The sequence below is a fragment of the Oncorhynchus kisutch genome, linkage group LG18, assembly GCF_002021735.2.
Source record: "Oncorhynchus kisutch isolate 150728-3 linkage group LG18, Okis_V2, whole genome shotgun sequence".
In the NCBI taxonomy this organism is placed as follows: Eukaryota; Metazoa; Chordata; class Actinopteri; order Salmoniformes; family Salmonidae; genus Oncorhynchus; species Oncorhynchus kisutch.
The window spans coordinates 4190143-4216642 of NC_034191.2; the positions used below are offsets into that span (position 1 = coordinate 4190143).

General features: G+C 47.7%; 1 protein-coding gene across 1 annotated transcript in view; it reads left to right on the forward strand.

The window, feature by feature from the left end:
- The window catches only part of dhx34 (DEAH (Asp-Glu-Ala-His) box polypeptide 34), a 33065-nt gene extending 11167 nt beyond the window's left edge, over positions 1–21898 (forward strand). The window contains exons 5-16 of the mRNA XM_031795745.1: positions 1055–1157; positions 1557–1774; positions 2258–2432; positions 2852–3048; positions 3223–3324; positions 12613–12888; positions 13084–13257; positions 13672–13881; positions 14562–14864; positions 16152–16337; positions 17986–18133; positions 21356–21898. Coding sequence (XP_031651605.1) covers positions 1055–1157; positions 1557–1774; positions 2258–2432; positions 2852–3048; positions 3223–3324; positions 12613–12888; positions 13084–13257; positions 13672–13881; positions 14562–14864; positions 16152–16337; positions 17986–18133; positions 21356–21504 — 2241 coding nt within the window. The 3' untranslated portion in view covers positions 21505–21898. The remainder of the gene's footprint in view (positions 1–1054; positions 1158–1556; positions 1775–2257; positions 2433–2851; positions 3049–3222; positions 3325–12612; positions 12889–13083; positions 13258–13671; positions 13882–14561; positions 14865–16151; positions 16338–17985; positions 18134–21355) is intronic.
- Positions 21899–26500: the final 4602 nt, after the last annotated feature.

Sequence of the window (26500 nt, forward strand, 5' to 3'; positions counted from 1 at the left end):
AGTACAGTAGGATGAGGTACAGCAGGATGAGGTACAGTACAGCAGGATGAGGTACAGTACAGCAGGACGAGGTACAGTAGCAGTACAGTAGGATGAGGTACAGTAGCAGTACAATAGGATGAGGTACAGTACAGCAGGATGAGGTACAGTAGCAGAACAGCAGGATGAGGTACAGTACAGTAGGATGAGGTACAGTAGGATGAGGTACAGTACAGTAGGATGAGGTACAGTACAGTAGGATGAGGTACAGTAGCAGTACAGCAGGATGAGGTACAGTACATTAGGATGAGGTACAGCAGGATGAGGTACAGTACAGTAGGATGAGGTACAGTACAGCAGGATGAGGTACAGTAGAGCAGGATGAGGTACAGTAGCAGTACAGCAGGATGAGGTACAGTACAGTAGGATGAGGTACAGCAGGATGAGGTACAGTACAGTAGGATGAGGTACAGTAGCAGTACAGCAGGATGAGGTACAGTACATTAGGATGAGGTACAGTACATTAGGATGAGGTACAGTAGGATGAGGTACAGTACAGTAGGATGAGGTACAGTACAGTAGGATGAGGTACAGTACAGTAGGATGAGGTACAGTCTAGGTCTAGGGGCAGGTGTAGGGGCAGATCTATGGAGCAGATCTATGGAGCAGGTCTATGGGCAGGTCTAGGGGCAGGTCTATGGAGTTGGTCTAGGGGCAGGCCTATGGAGCAGGTCTAGGGGCAGGTCTATGGAGCAGGTCTAGGGGCAGGTCTATGGAGCAGGTCTAGGGGTAGATCTATGGAGCAGGTCTAGGGGCAGGTCTATGGAGCAGGTCTATGGAGCAGGTCTAGGGGTAGATCTATGGAGCAGGTTTAGGGGCAGGTCTATGGAGCAGGTCTAGTGGTAGATCTATGGAGCAGGTCTAGGGGCAGGTGGACTGTGTATCTCACCTGTTCAGCATTAATTAGGTCTGATGATTATAAAAGTGGATGGCTTACAACAAGATGTTTAATCATCATGTTCCCATGGCATTGGGGCTAAAACATGGAACTGTGTATTATATGTTGTGTCTGTAGGTGTTTGACATCTCTCCTCCGGGAGTGAGGAAATGTATCATCTCTACCAACGTAGCAGAGACATCCGTCACCATCGACGGGGTGCGCTTCGTCGTCGACTCGGGTAAGACAACCCGAAGCACGACCCGGAACTCCCGAGTGTGCGGAGCGCTCTAAGACACTGCATCTCAGTGCAAGAGGCGTCACTACAGTGCCTGGTTTGAATCTCAGGCTGTATTACATACAGCCCGTGATTGGGAGTCCAATAGGGCGGAGCCGGGTTTGGCCCCGGGGGGGTAGGACCGTCGTTGTGAATAAGTTATTCTTAACGGACTAGTTTAAATAAAGGTTCAATAAAAAAATAACCGCTGCTCAGTGGGACAAAGAGGAGCCTGGGTAATGTCATTGTTGTGTCCGTCTGGAGGGGAACAGGCAAAAGCTTCTTTAAAGATCTCAAGCGTGTTGCTGTGTGCCACTTTGTAGAAATAGAACAGGATGTATTACCTCTGAATATGTCCTCAAGGCAAGGTGAAGGAGATGAGTTTTGACCCGAAGGCTAAGATGCAGCGCCTGCAGGAGTTCTGGATCAGTCGAGCCAGTTCTGAGCAGAGGAAAGGCCGGGCCGGGAGGACAGGACCTGGGGTGTGTTATCGGCTCTATTCTGAGTCCGACTACGAGGCCTTCGCACCTTACCCTGTCCCAGAGATACACAGGGTGGCCCTCGACTCACTTGTACTACAGGTATCCTGACCCCTAACCTTTCACACCTTACCCCGTCCCAGAGATACACAGGGTGGCCCTCGACTCACTCGTACTACAGGTATCCTGACCCCTAACCTTTCACACCTTACCCCGTCCCAGAGATACACAGGGTGGCCCTCGACTCACTCGTACTACAGGTATCCTGACCCCTAACCTTTCACACCTTACCCTGTCCCAGAGATACACAGGGTGGCCCTCGACTCACTCGTACTACAGGTATCCTGACCCCTAACCTTTCACACCTTACCCTGTCCCAGAGATACACAGGGTGGCCCTCGACTCACTCGTACTACAGGTATCCTGACCCCTAACCTTTCACACCTTACCCCGTCCCAGAGATACACAGGGTGGTACTCATTCGTACTACAGGTACTGAACGACTGAAATCCCTCTTCGCTGTTCTGGTTTTCTGTTCCCTATAGTTACTTCTGCATGCCAAAATATTGTTTCCTGTCCTTACAGATGAAGAGTATGAGTCTGGGAGACCCACGATCCTTTTTGTTCATCGACCCTCCTCCCGCGGCCAGTATCCAGACTGCAGTAACCTACCTCAGGGAACAGGGGGCGCTAGACGCTAGAGGTGATCTCACCTCTATCGGAAGCTTGCTGGCACAACTTCCTGTTGACGTGGTCATAGGTACGTCCCTCTGAAATGAAGAAGTATCCCTGTTGTGACATCTGCCATCCTTGTACTGTGCCCCCTGAAAAGGGCCCTGAGGATTTCCTGATCACACGACATGGGCAGACAAACCTCCAGGCCCTAGTTATATTCTATTTATTAACCACGAGCCCTAACCCCTAAATCTGTGTTCAAATACATTTATTTAAATACATACAGTGGGGCAAAAAGGTATTTCGTCAGCCACCAATTGTGCAAGTTCTCCCACTTAAAAAGATGAGAGAGGCCTGTAATTTTCATCATAGGTACACTTCTGGATTCAACTAAGAATCCAGAAAATCACATTGTAGGATTTTTAATGAATTTATTTGCAAATTATGGTGGAAAACTTGGTGGAGCTGGTCCTGACCCTTAACCCCTGACCTCTGTGTGTCTAGGTAAGATGCTGGTGCTGGGGTCAGTGTTTAACTTGGTGGAGCCGGTCCTGACGGTGGCTGCTGCCCTCAGTGTTCAGTCCCCATTTCTTCTCCGCTCGGCCCAACACAACCCCGACTGTGCCACAGCACGCCAGCCCCTGCACTCCAACCAGGGAGACCCCTTCACCCTGCTCAACACCTTCAACGCCTGGGTGCAGGTCAGCCAATCAGGGCACAGAAAACATCTTTAGTCACCCTCTGTGCGAAGCCACTTACCTTACTTACGTCTTGTAATGGAGAATTTAAGATTACTAAATATTCCATTTAGTGTGATTGACACAATGTGTAGCATATTAGTGTAGACACTCCAGTCATCAAACCTTCTCCTCCAGGTGAAGGGGGAGAGAGGAGGTGCCAGCAGGAAGTGGTGCAGGAGGAGAGGGCTGGAGGAACAGCGGCTTTATGAGATGGTCAACCTACGAAGACAGTTCAAGGTAGGACAGCCACGCCTGACATCAGTATGTAATAAATTTGTTCCTGTTTCTGTCTTCTCTATGGTGTAACCCCCCCCTCATCTTCTCTATGGTGTAACCCCCCCATCTTCTCTATGGTGTAACCCCCCCCTCTTCTCTATGGTGTATCCCCCCCATCTTCTCTATGGTGCAACCCCCCCATCTTCTCTATGGTGTACCCCCCCTCATCTTCTCTATGGTGCAACCCCCCCCCCCCCATCTTCTCTATGGTGTAACCCCCCCTCATCTTCTCTATGGTGTAACCCCCCCCATCTTCTCTATGGTGTAAACCCCCCCATCTTCTCTATGGTGTATCCCCCCCCATCTTCTCTATAGTGTAACCCCCCCCATCTTCTCTATGGTGTAACCCCCCCTTCTTCTCTATGGTGTAACCCCCCCCTCATCTTCTCTATGGTGTAACCCCCCCCATCTTCTCTATGGTGTAACCCCCCTCATCTTCTCTATGGTGTAACCCCCCCCATCTTCTCTATGGTGTAAACCCCCCCATCTTCTCTATGCTCTAACCCCCCCATCTTCTCTATGGTCTAACCCCCCCCCCCATCTTCTCTATGGTGTAACCCCCCCATCTTCTCTATGGTGTAACCCCCCCCCCATCTTCTCTATGGTGTAACTCCCCCCATCTTCTCTATGGTGTAAACCCCCCCATCTTCTCTATGGTGTAACCCCCCATCTTCTCTATGGTGTAACCCCCCCATCTTCTCTATGGTGTAACCTCCCCCCCCATCTTCTCTATGGTGTAAATCTCCCCCATGTTCTCTATGGTCTAACCCCCCCCATCTTCTCTATGGTCTAACCCCCCCATCTTCTCTATGGTCTAACCCCCCCCATCTTCTCTATGGTGTAAACCCCCCCCCCATCTTCTCTATGGTGTAACCCCCCCCATCTTCTCTATGGTGTAACCCCCCCCATCTTCTCTATGGTGTAAATCTCCCCCATCTTCTCTATGGTCTAACCCCCCCCCATCTTCTCTATGGTCTAACCCCCCCCCATCTTCTCTATGGTCTAACCCCCCCATCTTCTCTATGGTGTAACCTCCCCCCCCATCTTCTCTATGGTGTAAATCTCCCCCATGTTCTCTATGGTCTAACCCCCCCCATCTTCTCTATGGTCTAACCCCCCCATCTTCTCTATGGTCTAACCCCCCCATCTTCTCTATGGTGTAAACCCCCCCCCATCTTCTCTATGGTGTAACCCCCCCATCTTCTCTATGGTGTAACCCCCCCCCATCTTCTCTATGGTGTAAATCTCCCCCATCTTCTCTATGGTCTAACCCCCCCCCATCTTCTCTATGGTCTAACCCCCCCCATCTTCTCTATGGTCTAACCCCCCCATCTTCTCTATGGTGTAAACCCCCCCCCATCTTCTCTATGGTGTTAACCCCCCCATCTTCTCTATGCTCTAACCTCCCCCCATCTTCTCTATGGTGTAACCCCCCCCATCTTCTCTATGGTGTTAACCCCCCCATCTTCTCTATGGTGTAACCCCCCCATCTTCTCTATGGTGTAACCCCCCCATCTTCTCTATGGTGTAACCCCCCCATCTTCTCTATGGTGTAACCCCCCCATCTTCTCTATGGTGTATCCCCCCCATCTTCTCTATGGTGTATCCCCCCCATCTTCTGTATGGTGTAACCCCCCCCATCTTCTGTATGGTGTAACCCCCCCCCATCTTCTGTATGGTGTAAACCCCCCCATCTTCTGTATGGTGTAACCCCCCCCATCTTCTCTATGGTGTAAACCCCCACATCTTCTCTATGGTGTAAACCCCCACATCTTCTCTATGGTGTTAACCCCCCACATCTTCTCTATGGTGTTAACCCCCCCCATCTTCTCTATGGTCTAACCCCCCCATCTTCTCTATGGTGTAACCCCCCCATCTTCTCTATGGTGTATCCCCCCCATCTTCTCTGGTGTAAACCCCCCCATCTTCTCTATGGTGTAACCCCCCCCATCTTCTCTATTGTCTAACCCCCCCCCCATCTTCTCTATTGTCTAACCCCCCCCCCCATCTTCTCTATGGTGTAACCGCCCCATCTTCTCTATGGTGTAACCCCCCCCATCTTCTCTATGGTGTAAATCTCCCCCATCTTCTCTATGGTCTAACCCCCCCCCATCTTCTCTATGGTCTAACCCCCCCCCATCTTCTCTATGGTCTAACCCCCCCATCTTCTCTATGGTGTAACCTCCCCCCCCATCTTCTCTATGGTGTAAATCTCCCCCATGTTCTCTATGGTCTAACCCCCCCCATCTTCTCTATGGTCTAACCCCCCCCATCTTCTCTATGGTCTAACCCCCCCCATCTTCTCTATGGTGTAAACCCCCCCCCCATCTTCTCTATGGTGTAACCCCCCCCATCTTCTCTATGGTGTAACCCCCCCCATCTTCTCTATGGTGTAAATCTCCCCCATCTTCTCTATGGTCTAACCCCCCCCCATCTTCTCTATGGTCTAACCCCCCCCCATCTTCTCTATGGTCTAACCCCCCCATCTTCTCTATGGTGTAAACCCCCCCCCATCTTCTCTATGGTGTTAACCCCCCCATCTTCTCTATGCTCTAACCTCCCCCCATCTTCTCTATGGTGTAACCCCCCCCATCTTCTCTATGGTGTTAACCCCCCATCTTCTCTATGGTGTAACCCCCCCATCTTCTCTATGGTGTAACCCCCCCATCTTCTCTATGGTGTAACCCCCCCATCTTCTCTATGGTGTAACCCCCCCATCTTCTCTATGGTGTATCCCCCCCATCTTCTCTATGGTGTATCCCCCCCATCTTCTGTATGGTGTAACCCCCCCCATCTTCTGTATGGTGTAACCCCCCCCCATCTTCTGTATGGTGTAAACCCCCCCATCTTCTGTATGGTGTAACCCCCCCCCATCTTCTCTATGGTGTAAACCCCCACATCTTCTCTATGGTGTAAACCCCCACATCTTCTCTATGGTGTTAACCCCCCACATCTTCTCTATGGTGTTAACCCCCCCCATCTTCTCTATGGTCTAACCCCCCCATCTTCTCTATGGTGTAACCCCCCCATCTTCTCTATGGTGTATCCCCCCCATCTTCTCTGGTGTAAACCCCCCCATCTTCTCTATGGTGTAACCCCCCCCATCTTCTCTATTGTCTAACCCCCCCCCCCATCTTCTCTATGGTGTAACCGCCCCATCTTCTCTATGGTCTAACCCCCCCATCTTCTCTATGGTCTAACCCCCCCCATCTTCTCTATGTTGTAAACCCCCCCATCTTCTCTATGTTGTAACCCCCCCATCTTCTCTATGGTGTAAACCCCCCCCCCCCATCTTCTCTATGGTGTAATCCCCCCCATCTTCTCTATGGTGTAAACCCCCCCATCTTCTGTATGGTGTAACCCCCCCCCATCTTCTGTATGGTGTAACCCCCCCCCCATCTTCTCTATGGTGTAATCCCCCCCATCTTCTCTATGGTGTAACCCCCCCCCATCTTCTCTATGGTGTAAACCCCCCCATCTTCTCTATGGTGTTAACCCCCCCCATCTTCTCTACGGTCTAACCCCCCCATCTTCTCTATGGTGTAACCCCCCCCCCATCTTCTCTATGGTGTAAACCCCCCCCATCTTCTCTATGGTGTAACCCCCCCATCTTCTCTATGGTGTAACCCCCCCCCATCTTCTCTATGGTGTAACCCCCCCCCATCTTCTCTATGGTCTAACCCCCCCATCTTCTCTATGGTGTAACACCCCCCCATCTTCTCTATGGTCTAACCCCCCCATCTTCTCTATGGTCTAACCCCCCCCATCTTCTCTATGTTGTAACCCCCCCCCCATCTTCTCTATGTTGTAAACCCCCCCATCTTCTCTATGGTGTAAACCCCCCCATCTTCTCTATGGTGTAAACCCCCCCCATCTTCTCTATGGTCTAACCCCCCCCCCATCTTCTCTATGGTCTAACCCCCCCCCCCCATCTTCTCTATGGTCTAACCCCCCCCCCCATCTTCTCTATGGTCTAACCCCCCCCCCATCTTCTCTATGGTGTAAACCCCCCCCCCATCTTCTCTATGGTCTAACCCCCCCCATCTTCTCTATGGTCTAACCCCCCCATCTTCTCTATGGTGTAACCCCCCCATCTTCTCTATGGTCTAACCCCCCCCATCTTCTCTATGGTCTAACCCCCCCCATCTTCTCTATGGTCTAACCCCCCCATCTTCTCTATGGTCTAACCCCCCCATCTTCTCTATGGTGTAACCCCCCCCCATCTTCTCTATGGTGTAACCCCCCCCCCCCCCCCCCCCCCCCCCCATCTTCTCTATGGTGTAAACCCCCCCCCATCTTCTCTATGGTGTTAACCCCCCCCATCTTCTCTATGGTCTAACCCCCCCCATCTTCTCTATGGTGTAACCCCCCCCCCCCATCTTCTCTATGGTCTAACCCCCCCCATCTTCTCTATGGTCTAACCCCCCCCATCTTCTCTATGGTGTTAACCCCCCCCATCTTCTCTATGGTCTAACCCCCCCCATCTTCTCTATGGTGTAACCCCCCCCCCCCATCTTCTCTATGGTCTAACCCCCCCCATCTTCTCTATGGTGTAAACCCCTCCCCCATCTTCTCTATGGTGTAAACCCCCCCATCTTCTCTATGGTGTAACCCCCCCCCATCTTCTCTATGGTGTAACCCCCCCCCCATCTTCTCTATGGTGTAACCCCCCCCCCATCTTCCATTTGATTCAGATCAGTTGTCTGTCCCATAGATTTCTAGAGATCACTACTTGAAAATAACCTGTTTCTGCATGGACATTGCCATGGCAATTATCACTTAAATATACAGAACACACGTGTGCTTAGTATTGTTTCATTTGGCAACTGGGGTATAAAGCAGACTAAACAGCTGTAACAAACACAACAAACCTTGCTGTCATTCTGGTTGCAGAGACGATGACTGTGTCTGTGTAGGAAGTCTGGTTAAGTGATAATGCCAGAGAAGCCGGTGTTTTGGAGGACATATTGGCACGGGTGTTGAGGGCCTGCAAACCGTGCCAATATATCGTCCAAAGACCAGCTTCGAGGGTTACCAACAATATCAAAAATAATAAATTACATATTTCTTTTATACCAACGGGTTTTCCAACATATTCAAAAATGTTTTTATTTATTAATTTATTCGTATTTTTTCATCCTTCCACAAGATATAGTCCCGATACAAATCTATGGTTGCTCCCTAATCCGGCTGGTCGTTCATTCTATCAGTTCGGTTGCCGAGACGCGACCCTGTCAGTCTTTTTGTTCTGTATCTATGGACACGACCCAGTCGTTCAGTCTTTTTGTTCTGTATCAATGGACACGACCCAGTCGTTCAGTCTTTTTGTTCTGTATCAATGGACACGACCCAGTCGTTCAGTCTTTTTGTTCTGTATCAATGGACACGACCCAGTCGTTCAGTCTTTTTGTTCTGTATCAATGGACACGACCCAGTCGTTCAGTCTTTTTGTTCTGTATCAATGGACACGACCTAGTCGTTCAGTCTTTTTGTTCTGTATCAATGGACACGACCCAGTCGTTCAGTCTTTTTGTTCTGTATCAATGGACACGACCCAGTCGTTCAGTCTTTTTGTTCTGTATCAATGGACACGACCCAGTCGTTCAGTCTTTATGTTCTGTATCAATGGACACGACCCAGTCGTTCAGTCTTTTTGTTCTGTATCAATGGACACGACCCAGTCGTTCAGTCTTTTTGTTCTGTATCAATGGACACGACCCAGTCGTTCAGTCTTTTTGTTCTGTATCAATGGACACGACCCAGTCGTTCAGTCTTTATGTTCTGTATCAATGGACACGACCCAGTCATTCAGTCTTTTTGTTCTGTATCAATGGACACGACCCAGTCGTTCAGTCTTTTTGTTCTGTATCAATGGACACGACCCAGTCGTTCAGTCTTTTTGTTCTGTATCAATGGACACGACCCAGTCGTTCAGTCTTTTTGTTCTGTATCAATGGACACGACCCAGTCGTTCAGTCTTTTTGTTCTGTATCAATGGACACGACCCAGTTGTTCCATTGCCAGAATGGCTGGTAATGTTCTTATCCCTTGCTTACTTGTTGCTTGCTAACTAGCCAACTACGACGAGCTGTTTGTTTCAGCTGTTTTCTGGTGACATTTATTTGGACACATCTAAAAACAATGAGCTAATGAGGCGCGATTTAGCTTGGAATGGAAAATGTGCTCTCTTGTCAGGACACTGTTGTTTAGAGGAGCTAGCCAACAACACAGCTAACACGATCACTTCAATCTGAAGCTGGACACTGTTGTTCAGAGGAGCTAGCCAACAACACAGCTAACACGATCACTTCAATCTGAAGCTGGACACTGTTGTTTAGAGGAGCTAGTCAACAACACAGCTAACACGATCACTTCAAACTGAAGCTGGACACTGTTGTTCAGAGGAGCAAGCCAACAACACAGCTAACACAATCACTTCAATCTGAAGCTGGACACTGTTGTTCAGAGGAGCAAGCCAACAACACAGCTAACACAATCACTTCAATCTGAAGCTGGACACTGTTGTTCAGAGGAGCAAGCCAACAACACAGCTAACACAATCACTTCAATCTGAAGCTGGACACTGTTGTTCAGAGGAGCTAGCCAACAACACAGCTAACACAATCACTTCAATCTGAAGCTGGACACTGTTGTTCAGAGGAGCTAGCCAACAACACAGCTAACACAATCACTTCAAACTGAAGCTGGACACTGTTGTTCAGAGGAGCAAGCCAACAACACAGCTAACACAATCACTTCAATCTGAAGCTGGACACTGTTGTTTAGAGGAGCAAGCCAACAACACAGCTAACACAATCACTTCAATCTGAAGCTGGACACTGTTGTTCAGAGGAGCAAGCCAACAACACAGCTAACACAATCACTTCAAACTGAAGCTGGACACTGTTGTTCAGAGGAGCAAGGCAACAACACAGCTAACACAATCACTTCAATCTGAAGCTGGACACTGTTGTTCAGAGGAGCAAGCCAACAACACAGCTAACACAATCACTTCAATCTGAAGCTGGACACTGTTGTTCAGAGGAGCAAGCCAACAACACAGCTAACACAATCACTTCAATCTGAAGCTGGACACTGTTGTTTAGAGGAGCAAGCCAACAACACAGCTAACACAATCACTTCAATCTGAAGCTGGACACTGTTGTTTAGAGGAGCAAGCCAACAACACAGCTAACACAATCACTTCAATCTGAAGCTGGACACTGTTGTTCAGAGGAGCTAGCCAACAACACAGCTAACACAATCACTTCAATCTGAAGCTGGACACTGTTGTTCAGAGGAGCTAGCCAACAACACAGCTAACACAATCACTTCAAACTGAAGCTGGACACTGTTGTTCAGAGGAGCAAGCCAACAACACAGCTAACACAATCACTTCAATCTGAAGCTGGACACTGTTGTTTAGAGGAGCAAGCCAACAACACAGCTAACACAATCACTTCAATCTGAAGCTGGACACTGTTGTTCAGAGGAGCAAGCCAACAACACAGCTAACACAATCACTTCAAACTGAAGCTGGACACTGTTGTTCAGAGGAGCAAGCCAACAACACAGCTAACACAATCACTTCAATCTGAAGCTGGACACTGTTGTTCAGAGGAGCAAGCCAACAACACAGCTAACACAATCACTTCAATCTGAAGCTGGACACTGTTGTTCAGAGGAGCAAGCCAACAACACAACTAACACAATCACTTCAATCTGAAGCTGGACACTGTTGTTTAGAGGAGCAAGCCAACAACACAGCTAACACAATCACTTCAATCTGAAGCTGGACACTGTTGTTTAGAGGAGCAAGCCAACAACACAGCCAACAACACAGCTAACACAATCACTTCAATCTGAAGCTGGACACTGTTGTTCAGAGGAGCAAGCCAACAACACAGCTAACACAATCACTTCAAACTGAAGCTGGACACTGTTGTTTAGAGGAGCAAGCCAACAACACAGCTAACACAATCACTTCAAACTGAAGCTGGACACTGTTGTTCAGAGGAGCTAGCCAACAACACAGCCAACAACACAGCTAACACAATCACTTCAATCTGAAGCTGGACACTGTTGTTCAGAGGAGCTAGCCAACAACACAGCCAACAACACAGCTAACACAATCACTTCAATCTGAAGCTGGACACTGTTGTTTAGAGGAGCTAGCCAACAACACAGCCAACAACACAGCCAACAACACAGCCAACAACACAGCCAACACAATCACTTCAAACTGAAGCTGGACACTGTTGTTCAGAGGAGCTAGCCAACAACACAGCTAACACAATCACTTCAGACTGAAGCTGGACACTGTTGTTCAGAGGAGCAAGCCAACAACACAGCTAACACGATCACTTCAAACTGAAGCTGGACACTGTTGTTCAGAGGAGCAAGCCAACAACACAGCTAACACAATCACTTCAGACTGAAGCTGGAAAGACTAAACTTGCTGCACTTAATAAAAAAATAAAATTCAATTGAAATGTCTTTGTATATATCCATGAAAATGATGCCAACTGATTAATGATTTCGACTGGCTGAGAAATGCTGCCTGTTTGTATCGTCCCGACCCCCGACCCCTACACGTTCATTACTATGGGACAGCTGATCAAATTTGAATAATGAAACAATGTTGCAAATGTCAGAGAAACAGACAGCAATATTTTATATAAATATCCGCTGTTAAAAACTAAATGTTGTCCTAAAAGAAATGTGAGAAAATGTCTAGATTATTTTTAAATTTTTTATAGTGGAGATCAAGTTTATAAATTGCTGGTTTAGGGAGAGGGTAAATATAAATTCGTTTTTAACTGACTTGCCTAGTTAAATAAAAGTTTTTTTTTTTAAAGTAAATAAATAAATGCTTGCTTGGGCTGATGAGATGGTGATTGCTCAGATAACTAGGCATTTTAACGTCATAGATTTAGCCAGTCGTAACTTTTGGAAGTAACACCGGCTGGAATGCGCTTTTAATAACCAAAGGATGAATTTTCTTATGAAAATGTAAACATCAACGAAACATAAGTATTTCTACCGGTACATGTGTTGCTTTCAAATAGTTTTCTTTGGCAACTACGGTATAAACGTAATTAGGGCGTCCATTCTGTAAATTACCTTGGAAAAAATTTACTCCGCGACTCGGCTCCGGCTCGTTTCCGCTGTGTCGTTTATTATTTCTAAGGTAATGTTCACAACACCGGCATTTATCCCTAACGCGTTCCCCGCCTGGTGTGGCAACAGGAGCTGTTGCGTAGTCATGGTCTGTTGGAGGTGCTGGAGGAAAGGGCTCCCTCTGGTGGAGAGCGAGGACAGCGCAGGGAGAGGTTGACCGAGAGGAGGAAGCTACATCAGCTGAAGAGAGAACATGACCTGGCAGAGGGCGGTAGGAGGAAGGTCCTGAGACTGGAGGAGGGACTGGATGGGGAGGGGGATTCGGGGTCGGACACAGAGCAGGGCGCCACGGGACGGGACGGGAAGGACAAGGAGCAGACCGGTGGACACAACCTGGACATACAGGTGAGGATGATGTCACTATGGGCGGGAGCCATGGCAACAGACCAGTCGGTTACACTGTCAAATGACCGTAATTAATAACATATAAAGGCTTCAATTATATTGTCTGTAGATTCATATGAATTGTAATCCTTACAAATTCTTATACCCCCTTTTTTTAGATTTTAAAACGTATCTGTCTTGAACCCTCCCCTACAGGAAGTGAAGTTCAAGCTTCGCCACAACGTGTCAGAGCTCCAGGAAGCGGCGTCGGCCAGCCAGGACCTGTCGTCAAGGCAACAAGCCCTCCTGAAGCTGCTGCTTTGTCGAGGCCTTTACCCCCAGCTGGCGTTGCCAGACGAACACAATGCCAACCGCAAGGACTCAGAACAGGTGTGTGTGAACAGGAGTGTGTGTGTGTAGGTGTGAGCGTGTGTGAACAGGAGTGTGTGTAGGTGTGAGCGTGTGTGAACAGGAGTGTGTGTGTGTGTGTGTGTGAACAGGAGTGTGTGTAGGTGTGAGCGTGTGTGAACAGGAGTGTGTGTAGGTGTGAGCGTGTGTGAACAGGAGTGTGTGTGTGTGTGTGTGAACAGGAGTGTGTGTAGGTGTGAGCGTGTGTGAACAGGAGTGTGTGTAGGTGTGAGCGTGTGTGAACAGGAGTGTGTAGGTGTGAGCGTGTGTGAACAGGAGTGTGTGTAGGTGTGAGCGTGTGTGAACAGGAGTGTGTGTAGGTGTGAGCGTGTGTGAACAGGAGTGTGTGTAGGTGTGAGCGTGTGTGTACGGTGATAATGTCCCTGTCTCCTATAGGTGTTCCACACCCGTAATAAGCAAGGGGTAGTAATCCACCCCACCAGTGTGTTTGCCAGCGACCCAGAGGTGCTGCACGTCCCTGAGGAGGGGAACAGAGAGGGGCCAGACAAAGGGGAGAGCAGCAAACACCAGCTCCTAGCGTTCGTTACTCTACTTGAGACCAACAAGCCTTATGTATCCAACTGTGTCAGAGTCCCAGCCTTACAGGTCAGTACCGGGTCAGAGTCCCAGCCCTAACAGGTCAGTACCGGGTCAGAGTCCCAGCCTTACAGGTCAGTACCGGGTCAGTACCGGGTCAGAGTCCCAGCCTTACAGGTCAGTACCGGGTCAGAGTCTCAGCCTTACAGGTCAGTACCGTGTCAGAGTCCCAGCCTTACAGTCAGTACCGGGTCAGAGTCCCAGCCCTAACAGGTCAGTACCGGGTCAGAGTCCCAGCCTTACAGGTCAGTACCGGGTCAGTACCGGGTCAGAGTCCCAGCCTTACAGTTCAGTACCGGGTCAGTACCGGGTCAGAGTCCCAGCCTTACAGGTCAGTACCGTGTCAGAGTCCCAGCCTTACAGTCAGTACCGTGTCAGAGTCCCAGCCCTAAAAGGTCAGTACAGGGTCAGTACCGTGTCAGAGTCCCAGCCTTACAGGTCAGTACCGTGTCAGAGTCCCAGCCTTACAGGTCAGTACCGTGTCAGAGTCCCAGCCCTAACAGGTCAATACCGGGTCAGAGTCCCAGCCCTAACAGGTCAGTACCGGGTCAGAGTCTCAGCTCGATGCCTGACAAAGATCCACCTCAGACTGAAATGTTATCCGTGTCAGAGCTGGTTTCAGAACACAGCTTTTATGGTTCCTGTCTGCACTGTTTCTCTCCTGACTGTCTGTTCGTGTCCCCTTCCAGGCCCTGTTGCTGGTAGCTAACTCCTTGGACAGTAATGCTGACTGTACCAGGCTGGTGGTGGATGGCTGGTTGGAGGTAGGACTGACAGGAGAGGGGGCTCTGAAGGTTCTGTCCACCTCCCTCACTCTCAGGGCCGACTGGGAGCGCCTCCTGCTAGCCCAGCTGGGACAGGGCACTCTGGGGGCCGGAGCGGGGAGCAGGGCCAAGGCTGGGAGGGGAGAGGGGCTGGGGGTACCTGGGCTCTCCCGTAAAGACCTGGAGAAACTCAGTGAAGGACTGGTCCGCTTCCTGCTATACACTGAGGTACAGGAACACCTAACCTTTAACGTTGAGGAAGACTACTTTATAATATGGTACCCGGATCCGGGATAATTGTCATAAACTACGCTAAATAGCATAGCGCAACGGTCAAATAATCTTACTAGAACATATTCATGAAATCACAAGTGAAATATAGAGAAGCACAGCTTAGCCTTTTGTTAATCACCCTGTCGTATCAGATTTTGAAATTATGCTTTACGGCGAAAACAATACAAGCGTTTGTGTAAGTTTATCGATATTTGAGGCAAAACATGATGTACACCTAGCGGCAGGTAACTTGGTCACGAAAATCAGAAAAGCAATCAAATTAATCGTTTACCTTTGATGATCTTCGGATGTTTTCACTCACGAGACTCCCAGTTAGATAGCAAATGTTCCTTTTGTTCCATAAAGATATTTTTTTATATCCAAATACCTCCGTTAGGTTGATGCGTTATGCCTAGGAATCCACTGGAAATAGCGGTCACGACAACGCAGACAAAAATTCCAAATTATATCCATAATATCGACAGAAACATGGAAAACGTTTTTTTTTATAATCAATCCTCAAGGTGTTTTTCAAATATCTATTCGATAATATATCAACCGGGACAATTGGTTTTTCACTAGGACCGGGAGGAAAAATGGCTTCCTCTCTGTTTAGCGCGAAAATCACACTGAGAGCCAACAAATGACCACTTACGCAATGTGGACGTTTACGCTCATTCTTCAAAATAAAGGCCTGAAACTACGTCTAAAGGCTGTAGACACCTTAGGGAAGCCATAGAAAAAGGAATCTGGTTGATATCCCTTTCAATGGGCAATAGGGATGCATAGAAAGACAGGGGTTTCAAAATAAGAGTCACTTCCTGATTGGATTTTTCTCAGGATTTCGCCTGCAATATCAGTTCTGTTATACTCACAGACAATATTTTTACAGTTTTGGAAACTTTAGAGTGTTTTCTATCCTAAGCTGTCAATTATATGCATATTCTAATATTCTAGCATCTGGTCCTGAGAAATAGGCAGTTTACTTTGGGAATGTTATTTTTCCAAAAATATAAATAGTGCCCCCTAGCTTCAAGAGGTTATTTTAACTGTGGGTTCTAGTTATAACATAGAAACTAGGACTTTGTTTTTCCTACCATGTGATCTGACCAGGAAAAGCTCTCATGTCTAATCATCACGTCCCTCGTTTATTGTCTAGATAACATCATGAGAACACCCCCAACTGAGGTGTCTGTCTGCCTGTCTGTCTGTCCTCTCCGTCTGTCTGTCCGTCCACTCCAGGTGAGCTACAGTCTACGTCGTTTGACAGGCCTGCAGGTACAGAACCTCTACGTAGGTCCCCAGGCCCAGTCCGAGTTCTCTGAGCCCCATGCCCCAAACCCCCTTTTCCCTGGGGTGGAGGCGCAACCTGACACCATCAAGGGAGGCCTCCAAGTCACCAAATACTTCACCTACAACTGCCTCACTGTGAGTAGAGGTTATCATATTACCAACTACAGATGGATAACTGACTCCACACTCCACAAGCAACCATAGACCAGTTCTAGCTTTGATTTAACCAATCAGATGAGTCAACAACACGAGCTGACGCAGACCAAAACATATCAGAACATTTCTGAATATCGCAGAGTAAACTTTAGGAAAAGACAGTTAGTCAACACTATATATGCTCCCAACTATTTACTGGGTCAACCTGGGGTCCACCGTGGGTCAACCTGGGGTCCACCGAGGGTCAACCTGGGGTCCACCGTGCAAAAGCAGCAGCTACTCTTCATGGGGTTTATTATGGATCCCCAGTAGTTCCTGCCAAGGCAGCAGCTACTCTTCATGGGGTTTATTATGGATCCCCGTTAGTTCCTGCCAAGGCAGAAGCTACTCTTCCTGGGGTTTATTATGGATCCCCATTAGTTCCTGTCAAGGCAGCAGCTACTCTTCCTGGGGTTTGTTATGGATCCCCATTAGTTCCTGCCAAGGCAGCAGCTACTCCTCCTGGGGTTTATTATGGATCCCCATTAGTTCCTGCCAAGACAGCAGCTACTCTTCCTGGGGTTTGTTATGGATCCCATTAGTTCCTGTCAAGGCAGCAGCTACTCCTCCTGGGGTTTATTATGGATCCCCATTAGTTCCTGCCAAGGCAGCAGCTACTCCTCCTGGGGTTTATTATGGATCCCCATTAGTTCCTGCCAAGGCAGCAGCTACTCTTCCTGGGGTTTATTATGGATCCCCATTAGTTCCTGCCAAGGTAGCAGCTACTCTTCCTGGGGTTTATTATGGATCCCTGTTAGTTCCTGCCAAGGCAGCAGCTACTCTTCCTGGGGTTTATTATGGATCCCTGTTAGTTCCTGCCAAGGCAGCAGCTACTCTTCCTGGGGTTTATTATGGATCCCTGTTAGTTCCTGCCAAGGCAGCAGCTACTCTTCATGGGGTTTATTATGGATCCCCATTAGTTCCTGCCAAGGCAGCAGCTACTCTTCCTGGGGTTTATTATGGATCCCTGTTAGTTCCTGCCAAGGCAGCAGCTACTCTTCCTGGGGTTTATTATGGATCCCTGTTAGTTCCTGCCAAGGCAGCAGATACTGTTCCTGGGGTTTATTACAAAACATGAAACATGATACAGAACATCTCAAGGACAGAACTACGTAGATTTATTAAAAAGGCTCACAGCCTTCATATCAATACGTACACACACTATCCAATAGGGGAGAGGCGTTGTGCCGTGAGGCGAGGCGTTGTGCCGTGAGGCGAGGCGTTGTGCCGTGAGGCGAGGCGTTGTGCCGTGAGGCGAGGCGTTGTGCCGTGAGGCGAGGCGTTGTGCCGTGAGGCGTTGAGCCGCGAGGCGTTGTGCCGTGAGGAAGTAGATTATTACGTTGTCTGAATGTTTGTCAAAGTTAGCAGGTAAATTTAGTGATCTGGTGATTCACTCCTAAGGACCTGTACTGTGTCTGTAGTATAATGTGTCTGTAGTATAATGTGTCTGTAGTATAATGTGTCTGTAGTATAATGTGTCTGTATTATAATGTGTCTGTATTATAATGTGTCTGTAGTGTCGGTATTATAATGTGTCTGTAGTGTCTGTATTATAATGTGTCTGTACTGTAATGTGTCTGTTCCCCAGGACTCTAAGGACCTCTACAGTGAGTGTCTGCGTACGTTCTGGTCCTGTCCCCACTGTGACCTGTACAGTCCTGTCACACCGCTGGAGAGGATGAGCCACGAGGCCACCTGCAGGCCACCTGGGGAACAGCAGGACAACCAGGACCAAGGTGAGGCTCAAATGGCACCCTATTCCCTATATAGTGCACTACTTTAGACCAGAGCCCTATAGCACCCTATTCCCTATATTGTGCACTACTTTAGACCAGAGCCCTATAGCACCCTATTCCCTATATTTTGCACTACTTTAGACCAGAGCCCTATTCCCTATATAGTGCACTACTTTAGACCAGAGCCCTATAGCACCCTATTCCCTATATTGTGCTTTAGACCAGAGCCCTATTCCCTATATAGTGCACTACTTTAGACCAGAGCCCTATTCCCTATATAGTGCACTACTTTAGACCAGAGCCCTATGGCAGAGGGTTAATTGTAGTGTACTATATAGGGGAAAGGGTACTATTTGGGATGCAGAATACAGGGCATTCAGAAAGTATTCAGACCCCTTCCCTTTTCCCACATTTTGTTACGTTACAGCCTTATTCTAAAATGGATACAATTATTTTTTTCCCTCATCAATCTACACACAATCACCCATAATGACATCACAATCACCCATAATGACATCACAATCACCCATAATGACATCACAATCACCCATAATGACATCACAATCACCCATAATGACAAAGCATAAACAGTTTTAGAATTTTGCAAATGTATTTAAATAAGTATGCAGACCGTTTGCTATGAGACTTCCTTGATGTTTCTACATCTTGATTGGAGTCCACCTGTGGGAAATTCAATTGATTGGACATGATTTGGAAAGGCACACACCTATCTATATAAGGTCCCACAGTTGACAGTGCATGTCAGAGCAAAACCAAGCCATGAGGTTGAAGGAATAGTCTGTAGAGCTCTGAGACAGGATTGTGTCGAGGCACAGATCTGGGGAAGGGTACCAAAAAATGTCTGCAGCATTGAAGGTCCCCAAGAAACCAGTGGCCTCCAACATTCTGAAATGGAAGAAGTTTGGAACCACCAAGACTCTTCCTAGAGCTGGTCACCAGGCCAAACTGAGCAATCGGGGGAGAATGGGCCTTGGTCAGGGAGGTGACCAAGAACCCGATGGTCACTCGGACAGAGCTCCAGAGTTCCTCTGTGGAGATGGGAGAACCTTCCAGAAGGACAACCATCTCTGCACCACTCCACCAATCAGGCCTTTATGGTAGAGTGGCCAGGGTAGCCTAGTGGTTAGAGCGTTGGACTAGTAACCGGAAGGTTGCAAGTTCAAACCCCCGAGCTGACAAGGTACAAATCTGTCGTTCTGCCCCTGAACAGGCAGTTAACCAACTGTTCCTAGACCGTCTTTGAAAATAAGAATTTGTTCTTAACTTGCCTAGTTAAATAAAGGTAAAAAAAAAATATTATAATTAAAAAGCCACTCCTCAGTAGAAGGCACATGACATACTGCTTGGAGTTTACCAGATTCTCTGGTCTGATGAAACCAAGATTGAATTCTTTGGCTTGAATGCCAAGCGTCACGTCTGGAGGAAACCTGGCACCATCCCTACGGTGAAGCATGGTGGTGGCAGCATCATGCTGTGGGGATGTTTTTCAGTGGTAGGGACTGGGAGACTAGTCAGGATCGAGGGAAAGATGAACGGAGCAAAGTACAGAGAGATCCTTCTCCAGAGCACTCAGGACCTCAGACTGGGGTGAAGGTTCCCCTTCCAGCAGCACAATGACCCTAAGAACACAGCCAAGACAACGCAGGAGTGGCTTGGGGACAAGTCTCAGAATGGACTTGAACCCAATCAAACATCGCTGGAAAGACCTAAAAATAGCTGTGCAGCATCACTCCCCATCCAACAGGGAGTTGACAGAGCTTGAGAGGATCTGCAGAGAAGAATGGGAGAAACTCCCCAAATACAGGTGTGCCAAGCTTGTAGCGTCATACCCAAGAAGAATCAAGGCTGTAATCGCTGCCAAAGGTGCTTCAACAAAGTCCTGAGTAAAGGGTCTGAATACTTATGGAAATCTGTTTTTTTATTTGTAATAAATTTGCAAAACTTTCTATAGTTATGGGGTATTGTGATGTCATTATGGGGTATTGTGATGTCATTATGGGGTATTGTGATGTCATTATGGAGTATTGTGATGTCATTATGGGGTATTGTGATGTCATTATGGAGTATTGTGATGTCATTATGGGGTATTGTGGTGTCATTATGGGGTATTGTGATATCATTATGGGGTATTGTGATGTCATTATGGGGTATTGTGATGTCATTATGGAGTATTGTGATGTCATTATGGGGTATTGTGATGTCATTATGGGGTATTGTGATGTCATTATGGGGTATTGTGATGTCATTATGGGGTATTGTGATGTCATTATGGGGTATTGTGATGTCATTATGGGGTATTGTGATGTCATTATGGGGTATTGTGATGTCATTATGGGGTATTGTGATGTCATTATGGGGTATTGTGATGTCATTATGGGGTATTGTGATGTCATTATGGGGTATTGTGATGTCATTATGGGGTATTGTGATGTCATTATGGGGTATTGTGGTGTCATTATGGGGTATTGTGGTGTCATTATGGGGTATTGTGGTGTCATTATGGGGTATTGTGATGTCATGATGGGGTATTGTAATGTCATTATGAGGTATTGTAATGTCATTATGGAGTGTTGTGATGTCATTATGAGGTATTGTAATGTCATTATGGGGTGCTGTGATGTCATTATGGGGTGCTGTGATGTCATTATGGGGTATTGTGATGTCATTATGGGGTATTGTAATGTCATTATGGGGTATTGTGATGTCATTATGGGGTATTGTGATGTCATTATGGGGTATTGTGATGTCATGATGGGGTATTGTAATGTCATGATGGGGTATTGTAATGTCATTATGGAGTGTTGTGATGTCATTATGAGGTATTGTAATGTCATTATGGGGTATTGTGATGGCATTATGGGGTATTGTGATGTCATGATGGGGTATTGTAATGTCATTATGAGGTATTGTAATGTCATTATGGAGTATTGTGATGTCATTATGAGGTATTGTAATGTCATTATGGGGTGCTGTGATGTCATTATGGGGTGTTGTGATGTCATTATGGGGTATTGTGATGTCATTATGGGGTATTGTGTGTAGATTGATGAGCGGGAAAAAACAACTTAATCCATTTTAGAATAAGGCTGTAATGTAACACAATGTGGATAAAGGGGTCTGAATACTTTCTGAATGCCCTGTATATATGTAATATGATCTCTAGGAATGAAGCTAACTGACAGATGCTGTTGTCTGTTTCAGAGGGTGATGATGTGAAGGCAGCCTCCTCTTCCTTCTCTGTTTCCAGTCTGGCCAGAGTCTACCACTGTGATGTCTGTGACAAGGACCTGACGCTCACTTCTACAGAGATCCTCAAACACAAGAGACAGCACATGCACTCTGGACGTTGAAACAGAGATCCTTAAACACCAAGAGACAGAACGTGCACTCTGGACGTTGAAACAGAGATCCTTAAACACCAAGAAGACAGCACGTGCACTCAGGACGTTGAAACAGAGATCCTTAAACACCAAGAAGACAGCACGTGCACTCAGGACGTTGAAACAGAGACCCTTAAACACCAAGAGACAGCACGTGCACTCTGGACGTTGAAACAGAGATCCTTAAACACCAAGAAGACAGCACATGCACGTTGAGAGACACTAAATTTTCCTGTCTAGATCACCTGATCAGGACAAAGTAATGGCCTTCAATTAACTGCTATGGAGAAATCAACAACCTGAAGGGTTTCAGTGAATACTGTTTTATAATAAAATCAAGAGTCACGCCTCTTTCTTCCGGTCATGTGATTTTTGTTGGGTTTCATCTCGACTTCTTTATTGGTTGAAGCTCTGTCAGCTCCCCTCAACTCCATGGTAACAGACTGAATGACATGCAGGTGTCACAGAGGCAGGAAGCGTTTGTTTAAAATATAGAGGAGTGTTTAATGATACCAACCCACGATATGGAACACCTCAAAGCAGCACATTGGCACAGAGTCAGACAGCACGGAAGATGAACACATTAAATTAACCAATCAGAATAAATATCTCATTAAATAAATAAACAGGTCATATTTCAGTAATTACTTTGAAACAAATAAATACATATTAAAATGCACATCGGCAGAAATAAATTAATTGACCCCCCCCCCCCCCCCCTCCTCCCCCAAAATAAAATGAAAATAGTACTTAAATACAGAGTTACTACGAAATCAGGTTATTGATTAATCAAATCAAAAGGCACATTTATTAAGATGTAAGAATGGGGCCTTGGGTTGGGATACCATGTAGCCTGTCTCTCTCAGTGGGTTGGGATACCATGTAGCCTGTCTCTCTCAGTGGGTTGGGATACCATGTAGCCTGTCTCTCTCAGTAGTGGGTTGGGATACCATGTAGCCTGTCTCTCTCAGTGGGTTGGGATACCATGTAGCCTGTCTCTCTCAGTAGTGGGTTGGGATACCATGTAGCCTGTCTCTCTCTCTCTCAGTAGTGGGTTGGGATACCATGTAGCCTGTCTCTCTCAGTGGGTTGGGATACCATGTAGCCTGTCTCTCTCAGTAGTGGGTTGGGATACCATGTTGCCTGTCTCTCTCTCTCTCAGTAGTGGGTTGGGATACCATGTAGCCTGTCTCTCTCTCTCAGTAGTGGGTTGGGATACCATGTAGCCTGTCTCTCTCAGTAGTGGGTTGGGATACCATGTAGCCTGTCTCTCTCTCTCTCTCAGTAGTGGGTTGGGATACCATGTAGCCTCTCTCTCTCTCTCTCAGTAGTGGGTTGGGATACCATGTAGCCTGTCTCTCTCTCTCAGTAGTGGGTTGGGATACCATGTAGCCTGTCTCTCTCAGTAGTGGGTTGGGATACCATGTAGCCTGTCTCTCTCTCTCTCTCTCAGTAGTGGGTTGGGATACCATGTAGCCTGTCTCTCTCTCTCTCTCAGTAGTGGGTTGGGATACCATGTAGCCTGTCTCTCTCTCTCAGTAGTGGGTTGGGATACCATGTAGCCTGTCTCTCTCAGTAGTGGGTTGGGATACCATGTAGCCTGTCTCTCTCTCTCTCTCTCAGTAGTGGGTTGGGATACCATGTAGCCTGTCTCTCTCTCTCTCTCAGTAGTGGGTTGGGATACCATGTAGCCTGTCTCTCTCTCTCAGTAGTGGGTTGGGATACCATGTAGCCTGTCTCTCTCAGTAGTGGGTTGGGATACCATGTAGCCTGTCTCTCTCTCTCTCTCAGTAGTGGGTTGGGATACCATGTAGCCTGTCTCTCTCTCTCTCAGTAGTGGGTTGGGATACCATGTAGCCTGTCTCTCTCAGTACTGGGTTGGGATACCATGTAGCCTGTCTCTCTCTCTCTCTCTCAGTAGTGGGTTGGGATACCATGTAGCCTGTCTCTCTCTCTCTCAGTAGTGGGTTGGGATACCATGTAGCCTGTCTCTCTCTCTCTCTCAGTAGTGGGTTGGGATACCATGTAGCCTGTCTCTCTCTCAGTACTGGGTTGGGATACCATGTAGCCTGTCTCTCTCTCAGTACTGGGTTGGGATACCATGTAGCCTGTCTCTCTCTCAGTACTGGGTTGGGATACCATGTAGCCTGTCTCTCTCTCTCTCTCAGTAGTGGGTTGGGATACCATGTAGCCTGTCTCTCTCTCAGTAGTGTGTTGGGATACCATGTAGCCTGTCTCTCTCAGTAGTGGGTTGGGATACCATGTCGCCTGTCTCTCTCTCTCAGTACTGGGTTGGGATACCATGTAGCATGTCTCTCTCTCAGTACTGGGTTGGGATACCATGTAGCCTGTCTCTCTCTCTCTCAGTAGTGTGTTGGGATACCATGTAGCCTGTCTCTCTCTCAGTAGTGTGTTGGGATACCATGTAGCCTGTCTCTCTCTCAGTAGTGGGTTGGGATACCATGTAGCCTGTCTCTCTCTCAGTACTGGGTTGGGATACCATATAGCCTGTCTCTCTCTCTCAGTAGTGGGTTGGGATACCATGTAGCCTGTCTCTCACTCAGTAGTGTGTTGGGATACCATGTAGCCTGTCTCTCTCTCTCAGTACTGGGTTGGGATACCATGTAGCCTGTCTCTCTCTCTCAGTAGTGTGTTGGGATACCATGTAGCCTGTCTCTCTCTCAGTAGTGGGTTGGGATACCATGTAGCCTGTCTCTCTCTCAGTACTGGGTTGGGATACCATGTAGCCTGTCTCTCTCAGTAGTGTGTTGGGATACCATGTAGCCTGTCTCTCTCTCAGTAGTGTGTTGGGATACCATGTAGCCTGTCTCTCTCTCTCTCAGTACTGGGTTGGGATACCATGTAGCCTGTCTCTCTCTCAGTAGTGGGTTGGGATACCATGTAGCCTGTCTCTCTCTCAGTAGTGTGTTGGGATACCATGTAGCCTGTCTCTCTCTCTCTCAGTACTGGGTTGGGATACCATGTAGCCTGTCTCTCTCAGTAGTGTGTTGGGATACCATGTAGCCTGTCTCTCTCTCAGTACTGGGTTGGGATACCATGTAGCCTGTCTCTCTCTCAGTAGTGGGTTGGGATACCATGTAGCCTGTCTCTCTCTCTCTCAGTACTGGGTTGGGATACCATGTAGCCTGTCTCTCTCTCAGTAGTGGGTTGGGATACCATGTAGCCTGTCTCTCTCTCAGTAGTGTGTTGGGATACCATGTAGCCTGTCTCTCTCTCAGTACTGGGTTGGGATACCATGTAGCCTGTCTCTCTCTCAGTACTGGGTTGAGATACCATGTAGCCTGTCTCTCTCTCAGTACTGGGTTGAGATACCATGTAGCCTGTCTCTCTCTCAGTACTGGGTTGAGATACCATGTAGCCTGTCTCTCTCTCAGTACTGGGTTGAGATACCATGTAGCCTGTCTCTCTCAGTACTGGGTTGGGATACCATGTAGCCTGTCTCTCTCAGTACTGGGTTGGGATACCATGTAGCATGTCTCTCTCAGTACTGGGTTGAGATACCATGTAGCCTGTCTCTCTCTCTCAGTATTGGGATGAGATACCATGTAGCCTGTCTCTCTCTCTCAGTACTGTGTTGAGATACCATGTAGCCTGTCTCTCTCTCAGTACTGTGTTGAGATACCATGTAGCCTGTCTCTCTCTCAGTACTGGGTTGGGATACCATGTAGCCTGTCTCTCTCTCTCTCTCTCTCTCTCTCAGTACTGTGTTGAGATACCATGTAGCCTGTCTCAGTACTGGGTTGAGATACCATGTAGCCTGTCTCTCTCTCAGTACTGGCTTGATATACCATGTAGCCTGTCTCTCTCTCTCAGTAGTGTGTTGGGATACCATGTAGCCGGTCTCTTGCTCAATACTGGGTTGAGATACCATGTAGCCTGTCTCTCGCTCAATACTGGGTTGAGATACCATGTAGCCTGTCTCTCGCTCAATACTGGGTTGAGATACCATGTAGCATGTCTCTCGCTCAATACTGGGTTGAGATACCATGTAGCCTGTCTCTCGCTCAATACTGGGTTGAGATACCATGGCGCCTGTCTCTCTCTCTCAGTACTGGGTTGGGATACCATGTAGCCTGTCTCTCTCTCTCTCAGTACTGTGTTGAGATACCATGTAGCCTGTCTCTCTCTCTCAGTACTGTGTTGATATACCATGTAGCCTGTCTCAGTACTGGGTTGATATACCGTGTAGCCTGTCTCTCTCTCTCAGTAGTGTGTTGGGATACCATGTAGCCTGTCTCTCGCTCAATACAGGGTTGAGATACCATGTCGCCTGTCTCTCTCTCTCAGTACTGGGTTGAGATACCATGTAGCCTGTCTCTCTCTCTCAGTACTGTGTTGAGATACCATGTAGCCTGTCTCTCTCTCTCAGTACTGTGTTGAGATACCATGTAGCCTGTCTCTCTCTCTCTCAGTACTGTGTTGGGATACCATGTAGCCTGTCTCAGTACTGGGTTGAGATACCATGTAGCCTGGCTCCCCCTGTGTGTGTGGATCAAACATATCAGTGGTATAAATATACTGTTGTGTGTGTCAGACTAGTTTGTCATATCAACAGCTAACCTGGATATTGTGTGTGTGTACAGATCAGTTGATGTGTCAGTGATTTGAAGGGAATGATAGTCATTTAAGCAACACTTTGGTTAGAGTTGTACTTCTGCCATCTGGGGGCTCTGTGACTGGTCTGGGGAGGACAGGGGTCTGAGCACTACCTGGGCATAGTAACCTGTGTTACACTGATAGACGTCCCCCTCCCATACTGTAAATACTGGTGTTACACTGATAGACGTCCCCCTCCCATACTGTAGATACTGGTGTTACACTGATAGACGTCCCCCTCCCATACTGTAGGTACTGGTGTTACACTGATAGACGTCCCCCTCCCATACTGTAGGTACTGGTGTTACACTGATAGACGTCCCCCTCCCATACTGTAGGTACTGGTGTT